Source organism: Merops nubicus, unplaced genomic scaffold (assembly GCF_000691845.1).
Source record: "Merops nubicus isolate BGI_N331 unplaced genomic scaffold, ASM69184v1 scaffold8382, whole genome shotgun sequence".
Lineage (NCBI taxonomy): Eukaryota > Metazoa > Chordata > Aves > Coraciiformes > Meropidae > Merops > Merops nubicus.
The window spans coordinates 3,330-12,373 of NW_008595554.1; the positions used below are offsets into that span (position 1 = coordinate 3,330).

Genomic DNA, 9,044 nt, shown 5'->3' on the forward strand with positions numbered 1-9,044 from the left:
ATTTAGACTCGGTGTCAGTCATCTGACCTTGCTTAATTCAGTCCTGCAACAGTCATTGCAGCATAACAGGAAATGACAAAACAGAGAAGCCAGTGAAGAGAATCTTCCTGAATTCAGGAACTAAGACTAGGCAAGTCTTTGCTTCTTTAATACTACATTCAAAGGCTGAAAAAAAAAAAAAAAAAAAAAAAAAAAAGACAGCTAAGGCATTTAAGAGTTAAACAGTAATGGAATAAATGTCTCACTCAAGTAGTACATGCTGCCAAACTTTATTCTGGCAAAGGTATGAGAATCTCTGTCAGTTGCTGAATCAGTTATTTCTGTCTTTGTCTATAAACACTAAGCACACAGAATGTGTAGTGAAGTTCAAAACTGAAGACAGTGGTTTGCCAAGAACCAGACTTAGTACATGAATCTGCAGTAGTAAACGTGCTTTTGTTCAAGGGACTCTTAAGTGCTTTCTGAGGAACGCATGCCTGTCTTGTGTTGACTGTGATTCATACTGTTGGTGTGGATCTGACATACGGGGGTCGAACCGGTGAGTGCCTACCATTGCAGTGCAAACAACTCTGTGTGCATGCAGATCTGGAACAGGAGCTTGATAACAGATGCCTGATAATTGTGGCTTCTGTATCAACTTCTTAACCCAGGGGAACTTGTAGTGTATGAAATGCTATCAGAGAAATAAATTCCACTCTTTCAAGACCTGGAGTTCAATGGTTTAACTGAAGAAGGTCACCTTAGGGTACTATCATTTTTTCTGCCACTACTCAGTGCTGTTAGGCCTGTGGTAGCACACTTCTTCAATACAGCACAGGGAGTTGTGCCATGCTAAGGGGTCTTGAAGCAGAATGAATCTATTTGGCTTAGGTGCCAGCTACGAGTTTATTGCAAGCAGTGTCCATAATAAATTCAGGGGAGTGCTGGAGTATAACTAGATTTGAAAAGTTAGTGTTCTTACCTCCTAATAAAGTGTGCACATGCACACATGTAAGCCTCAGATCGGTGACTCTGTATTTTTATAGCATCTTTCTTGATTTTTTTTTTGTTTGTTTGCTTAGTTAGGTCAGCAATAATTATGAAGCTGCTTTCTTGTCCCAGGAAAGGAAGTTAGGTTAAAAGGTTTTATAAAATTGTGTCTTTTAATTCCATATAGCATTCAGGCTAGGAATGGAAGAGAAGGTTGCATTGGTTCCTCCTCTTGTATGTAGTTCCAGTAATTCTGATTAATTTTGTTGTTGCTTAGAGATTTGAGTAATAAAATTGGTCGTTGACCTACAGGTTTCACTGTGTGCTCTTCTTAGGGAGAATATGAGGCAAACAGTAGTGGAATTGTCTGTCTGCAAATTCAGAGGATGCCATTACAACAGTTAAATTCTATGAGGTTGGCAGCATAACCGCAAAGCTTATAACTTATGCAAGATATAAATGCTGTTTGGCTTTAAATACACATCAGTATTATAGAGCAGTTGATGGGTTAGTCATCTTAGCAAAGAGAACTTCCTGTTTCTTAAAGGTGAAAATTATCCATTTTTTAAAATTATGTCCCTTTTACTACTGCTTTGATGATATAATCAATGTGATTTGTGGAAATATAAACTCAAAGCAGAGTAAGTAAGGGTGTTGTCAGTAAATGCTCCAGTCCGACCTACCCTAGATATATTTGAGAGAAAGCTGCTGGTGTGAATGACTGGTGTATTTTTCTGCTTATTTTACTAGATCAAAAAAATGCTACATAGTAACTGGTTCAGTAACCTGTGAATTTCTGTTTATTTTAAAGGCAATCTTTTTCTTCTAATGCAGAATTATAATTTTTAAAGAATATTTATTTTCTCTTTCCTGCAGGGGTTCTGCGGTTGCAAAAATAATAGGCAGTAATGTAAAAAAATTGGAAAAATTTGCCTCCACAGTGAAGATGTGGGTCTTCGAGGAGAATATTAATGGGAGAAAACTGACAGATATTATAAATAAAGAACATGAAAATGTGAAGTATCTCCCTGGATACAAGCTGCCAGATAATGTGGTAAGGCTGAGAAGCTAAATTCTAGTTGTGGAGCGGAGGGAATATTGCTCATGCTGTGAATGGATGTAGAAATTTATTTTGTTAACACTTTTAGGGTTTATAATATTTCAAAATTTATGCTACTTTACTGATGGGATCAGAGATTTGAACAGGTAGAATTGAATTATGCAGGTAGGAAAATCCAGTGCATTGCAGTCTTTTTTTTTTTTTTTTTTTGTTATTTGTCTCACTGTTGTCTTTATGTTTGTTCAGCTTCTATTTAGGGAAGCAAATGTGAAAATGAGGGCAAGATTAACAGCTCTGACCATACCCATTTAAAAAAAACAAAAAAAAACAAAAAAAAAAAAAAAAAAAACAAAAAACCAAACAAACAAACTTGGCCCTGGTCAGTGAGAATTGAAGGGATTTCAAGTGCTCTGAAACTGTTAGCAAGTATTACAGGATGAGAACTAGAGTATTTCTTGAGCAGACTGTAAGTTGTTTGCAGTTCATCTGGTTCTCAGATGTGTTTCAACTATGTGCAGTAGATCAGCGTTGGATGTAGCCTTGCCAGGGCAGTACAGTGGGACTCCACATGTATCCTCTGTTGGTGTAATGTGATAAGGGGGCAGGTGCTGAGTCTTGCACCCAGAAAATTATAGGAAAAGGCCGCAGCAGCTGACAATCGAGTAGAGATTTGGCAGGAAAAACATGACTTGCTGTGCATTGCAGTGTTCACTTTAATAGTAATGCTGAAATTCCATTTCCCTGGCCGTCAGCAAGTGTGGTGTTTCTGCTGCCCACTACCAGCTCATTCAAGTTTGTTCTTTTTGTCAGTAGGCCAAGCTTATTGCTACATTTTACACCTGAGTGTTATTTTAGGATGGCAATCAAGTGTTAGGAAAAGTGGAGTCTGGCAAGTGGCTTCAAAGTAGGTCACCTTCTTAAAGGGTAAACAAAATCTGTGAACTACAGAAAAAGAGAATACAAACCAGTGGGTATAAGAGACCTGGGAAACACATTTGAATATAGAAGGCACGGAGTAAAGAAACTACTTTTCCGCATGCAGTAATTTATCAAAACGTGAGATTATTTTGTCAAAGAGAAGGCAGCTGCCTAGTTTATATTTTCTTACTCAAAGTACTTGTTTTGAATGTTCCCAAACATTTTGAATTTTTGTGGCACTAACCATACTGGTGACTAAAGAATTCCCTTCCAAGACATGAAGTAGCTTTCTGGAAAGCTTAAATTCTTTTGCTTTTGTGAGAAGTTTATATTACTGCTTATTTTCAATGATGAAGCAGAGTAGCTTGTAGCGTTCAGTACAAGACCAAAATGTGCGTTTACTTATTGGGTAACACTTGTGTGTAGTGCTAATTTTAGAAGTTGTGTCCTTTCTTTCCCACAACTACACAGGTCGCTGTCCCAAACCTGAATGAAGCTGTACAGGATGCAGACTTGCTGATTTTTGTTATTCCTCATCAGTTCATCCATAAAGTCTGCGATGAAATCACAGGACGAGTACCCAAGAAAGCACTTGGTATAACTCTCATAAAGGTATAATGAATACTATGCATTAATAGCTGAGAATGTGTCATGGCTTGATATTCTGGTATGAAATGTCTCCTTCCATTGTTAGCTGGTTATTCCATTAAACCTTTCCAGATGTCAGATTGGAATTTGTCTTGGTCATTAGTGGTGTTTTATTTTAGGTTAGTGCCTGCAGGAAGAGAAAAATGAGACTGTTCACAAGACTTAAAAGAGGGACTGAATGTATTTTGCACCACCAAGCTTTCCAGTCTTTTATTTATCATTTTCAAACGCATCATTAGATGAAGAACAGAGTACAAGCATAATGCTTTGATTGTTAATGCACATCCCACGTGCTGAGTCAATAATTTTGAGAATTGCTGAGAGAATTTAATGTGACTGAGAGGATAGTGCTCTTGTTCATGTCATATAGTATGTTGCAACAAGAGGGTCTGTTCAGCATGGCCCAAAAAAGACAGTGGGAGGATAGGAAATGGGAGGGGACAGAGGTGCAGGAAGTATTTCACTGGAGTGTTTGTAGTTTTGGTGGCAGAAGAATTGTTAGATGTGGATGAGCTACTTTTTTTTTCTGCTCTGTGTTTAGCTGCAGAGAATAAGCTGTTCCCACAAGTTTTGGAAGATTCTGGTTGTTGCTTTATACTTAGATAAGAGTGGGCTGTTTTCTCAACACACATTCAGTTGTTTACTGTCACTTCTGGAAAATGATACATTTATGGATCTGTGCTTAAGAGGATCAAACCCCCCCATCACTACTTACTGCAAGCTTGTCTCGTTGTCTAACTTAGCTCATCAAATCTCTGTTGTTTTGTCAGCTGACCTGATATATCACTGGGATGTGTGAAAAAATAATGCTTCCCGAGTGCACTTGCTGCATTTTGCAGAAAAACTTTTTATGCTGTAGAAGAATAAAATAAGGCAGTGTTAAAAGCTGAATGCATAGCATCAAAACCACACAGCTGTCCTAGATGCCCTTAAGTTTATTGCTTTGAAATTGTCCCTTTATGTTTCTTTCTTCTGCAAACTCAAGATAAATTTCTTTTTCTTTTATTTTTTAAATGTGGTTTACATCCTCATGTCCTCAGTGACAGGAATAACTAACAAAATCAGTGGAGTAACTGAGAGTGTTAGCATATTTGATGTCAGAGTCTGGGCCCATATCTCCTTGGGATTACAGCTCTGGGTATTGATTACTGGTGCTTTAATCAAGTGTTGTGAATAATGGCTATGTAAAAAGGATGGAAGGATACTTATCGTAAAAAAAAATCCAGCCTCCTCCGCCCCAAAAAAAACCCAGAAACCCAAAAAGCCCATTCTTGGTGTAGTATAAGTAAAATAGTGGCAGGGGCGCAAAAAAAAGTTACCTTGTGACACTGCATCAGTAGGCAGTGTCTTGAAAGAAATGGTGTGAGGCCCCTTAATTTTTTGTGCAGGACAATGTAAAGTACGTGTTAGCTTTTCTGAAAATGCAGAACTGTGTATCATGAAAAGTATAATTTTAGAAGAAAGGGCAGAGATTTAATACAAGCTAAGTAGGAGAGGCAGGAATACATTATTCCCTTTACTTTTGCAGCTTCTTTGTTCATGCTGTTTTCATAAAAGTTATATTTTTAGTGGTCTGAAATACAGGAAAGGAGGGGTATTTGGTTTTTCTCCTGTCATCTATCATTCAATATTGGATTTAACTCTACAAGAAACAGGTGCAGCTGTCCTTGACTTTGACAAAAGTTGCATCTGTTTCATAGCAAAGCTGGATTTAGCACCTAAACCTCTCTAATCTCATTTGACTTGGATGAGTAATTGTTGTATACATATTCACATTTTTGGAGTTGTTCCAAATATGTGCATGTTTTTTCTGTTTATTAATTTTCTGCTTAGGAGGAGGGGCCTTACACTTACTTTGGGGGGGCATTTTTGACACTGAGGGACAAATACAATTTGTATAGGTGTGATTGCCTTCAGATTCTTGTATGTAAGAATGTATGGCTCATGAAAAATAAGAAAGAGCTGTGCATTGTGACACAGATTGGAAAATAATGCAGAAATGCAAGCACTAGTTTAATTGGCTGGTATTATACAGCATTTCTGTATGCCTCTTTATCACGCCATGTTATTTAATGAATAGCACCTCTCATCTGTGGAAATGCAAACTGCTGCCTGCCTGGAATGTCACTACTGACACCATACAAGTGTGTGCATGTGTATGTGGAAGTGGTTGAGGATCACTCCTCTGCCTTTTAGTCATAATACAAAATTACCGATCCTCAAAAGTACCAAATCTGAAACATTAAAAAATAGTACTGTATAAAAGGTGGTGTACTGTGGGAAAGACAGACCATTTCAGTAGCTTGTCTGCCATGCCCCTCTTCTGAAAACTCAGAGAAGTCTGTATTAAGCAGGCTGGGAGAAAAGGGATTTGTGAGAAGAAAGTGGTCTCCTTTGGAGCTCTGGGTTCAGGTAATTCCAGACTCTCTTCTCCATTGCAGCATGAATTTCTGGGATGATCTTTTCTGAGGTTCTGTTTTTTGCCCCTATTTTAACACTTTGTAAAAAGTGTGTTAGAAACACAGATTAAAAATATCCTCACAAATTAAATTATTGTCAGTTTTTCAGTTTTCTACATATCTGTGAACAGTTGTCCCATTTATAGTAGTATTCAAAATTATTAAACTGGCTTTCTATGACTAAACTGTTGGTGGTGCTTTACAGAAGGGAATCTGCTACTTATATTTCGCTTCATATAGCTCTTCACAAAACAAGTTATGGGGATGCCTTTTTGTGCATCCTGGTGCAATTTCAAATCTAAATGCAGGCCTGATTCACAACTGATGGACTGGTGATGCTTCACTGGTTTTGGTAAGGATACGCTCATAATAAGCAGCTGAGATTCTGAACTAACAAAGCTGAATATTCAGCACTTCTTAGAATCAGGTCTTTGACTGAGTATGGAATAAAAACAATTACCATCATCTAGAGTTTAGTCCTAATTCTTAAGGTGCTGCTTGCTATGTAAAGAAGACTGCTTGGGTCAGGTCACAACAATAGCGGAAGTTTCACCAGTAACAAGTCTGTCATCTTTAGCCTCTGTCTGCACAGGCCTTGTTGCATTTCCTACCTGTGAACAAGACTAACTGTGGTATGCTTTCTTCTCTACTGTGTCTAATAAATGACTTTTTAGTAATTCCATTTGATGTTGGCTGCAGGGAATAGATGAAGGCCCGGAGGGACTCAAACTGATCTCTGACATTATTCGAGAGAAGATGGGAATAGACATCAGTGTGCTGATGGGAGCTAACATTGCCAATGAGGTGGCAGCAGAGAAATTCTGTGAAACCACAATAGGTACTGTTCTGAGTAATAAGAATGCTTAAAACATGCTCCTGTCCTCCCAGTGGCACACCAAATAGCTGAAATGTTATCATTTTCAACATTAGCTGCCTGTTATCAGAAACTGTTTGGTTCTTCTTATTTTACTATTTAATTTCCTGGAATGTTTATACTTCTAAAAGTATTAGGACAATACTGGGAATAGAGGGAGAGGGAGTGCAGTTTTACCTAGTCACACTTAGCAGGTGAAATACTAAGTGTGCTTTTTATCACTCTCCACAAAACAAACTTTTTTTATTTTATTGTTGTGCTTGAAGTTTTTCTTGTGTCTGTATGGCTTTATATGGATAAATTATTATATGTTCTGTACCCCAGCTTAGATGTTATGGTCACAGACAGTACCTTTATGCATCTTTGGGTTGGATTTGGTTTGTTGTTTGTGTGCTTTGCTGTTTTTTTTGTTTTTTTTTTTTTTTTTTAAGGTATCAATATCTTATTTTAATTTCTTAAAATAATTAGTTCCTCTGAAAACTAGACATGGTTTTAGTTCTGTATTGATGTCTGCACTCCTTTGCAGAACAAAGATGTGCCTAATCTTGGATTTCACAGTGTCTAGATAGGCATATGTGCATGTGTATAAGCATACAGGTAGTAAATATATAACAACAGAGTTTGTGTTATTTTTTTAGTGTTAATTTTTACAGTTTTGTATATTTTCAGTTTTGTAACCTCTCATTAGCAGCTTTTGCATTGAACTTAATTTTGAATAGTTGAATTACCTCCTGGTGCTTAGAAGCATTTGTCAGTGGCAGTGTGCTCAATCAGTAAAACATCCTTGACATGCCTTTATCAGTATGTGTTTTTCTGAAATGCAGGCCTCTAACTGGTAGAATTGCATCCACTCTGTTAAATTCACCTTTGTTTTATTACTAACTGTTCTTTTTAAAAAGAATTATTAAAAAAGAGAGAGTATAGGGAATTAATGGAACTGTTATTTAGAATCTGTTACCAAGCAGGCAATCTATTATGAAGAAGTCCAGAGTAATTCAGTGCAGAGCTTTTAAGTGCAACATAGACAAATTCTCAGTCACCTAAAACAGGAGTGTGGTTAGGATGAAGGTAGAACAACCTCTGCTTTTAAGTATTTTGGGTTGAACAGGAAAGGCTAAATAACACCCAAATTTTTCAATTTTTAGCCTTCTTTTTGCTCTCTCAACAGGCAGCAAAATCTTGGAAAATGGCCTTCTCTTCAAAGAACTCCTGCAGACTCCAAACTTCCGAATAACTGTAGTAGATGATGCAGATACAGTTGAGCTTTGTGGTGCTCTGAAGGTAAGATTAACAGGCTACAGCAGGTACACAGATGGAAAGGTGATCCTTGTAGAAATAAGTGGGTATTTTCATGTAAAGAATTAAATTTATTGTCCTTTATATAATATATAAAACTGCTATGTGACATTTCTAGAAGAACCAGATGGGAAATTAGGGAGCAGTGTATTCTGAGAGTTGGCTTTTAGACCCTTGTCTCACCTTGTCCCAAGTTCTCTTTCTACATCTTCCACTTAGCTTACACACAGTCATGAACCAAGTGTTGATTTCATCTAACAGGTCGATACATTTCTAAATCCATTTTAGTTCCCTTTTTCTTTTTGTAACAATGTGTTCACAAAAAGAAAGGGAGAAAGAAATTGGCATGAATCCTTTGTGACTGCTGACAAGACTATTCCCCTCTTCATTGACTTATGCAACATGAACACTTACATTTTTTAGATGTATGCTGGCATAAGGTTCATGTGGATAACCACATACAGAAATGACTTGAATAGGAAAAAAAGTTATTTTGCACAGTTACTCATCTGGAAATTTTTTGGGGGGAACAAAATAGATACTAACAGGAAGCAAAGTCTACCGTAAATGTATTCTTATTGCTGTTTTTTGTTTTTTTTTTTTTTCAGGTTAAGTTATAGTCTGTTTGTGAAAGAAAGACATCAGTTGCTTGGCTTTCTGGCCAGTAGTACTGTAGTTCACATTACCTGATATCTATTATGGAAGCATTTCTGATGGGTGTAGTTGTTTTGTAGATGATTATGCTTACTTTTTAAATATTTTTTTGTTTTGTTTTGCATAATTATTCTATATTGTTTTGTGTGATTGTTTTTAGGGAAAG

The 9,044-nt window shown here is 37.0% G+C and overlaps 1 protein-coding gene across 1 annotated transcript in view; it reads left to right on the plus strand.

The window, feature by feature from the left end:
• The first annotated feature begins 1,845 nt into the window (after window positions 1-1,845).
• Window positions 1,846-9,044, plus strand: part of LOC103768919 (glycerol-3-phosphate dehydrogenase 1-like protein) — a 16,634-nt gene continuing 9,435 nt past the window's right edge. The window contains exons 1-4 of the mRNA XM_008936082.1: window positions 1,846-2,023; window positions 3,419-3,559; window positions 6,754-6,892; window positions 8,097-8,209. Coding sequence (XP_008934330.1) covers window positions 1,916-2,023; window positions 3,419-3,559; window positions 6,754-6,892; window positions 8,097-8,209 — 501 coding nt within the window. The 5' untranslated portion in view covers window positions 1,846-1,915. The remainder of the gene's footprint in view (window positions 2,024-3,418; window positions 3,560-6,753; window positions 6,893-8,096; window positions 8,210-9,044) is intronic.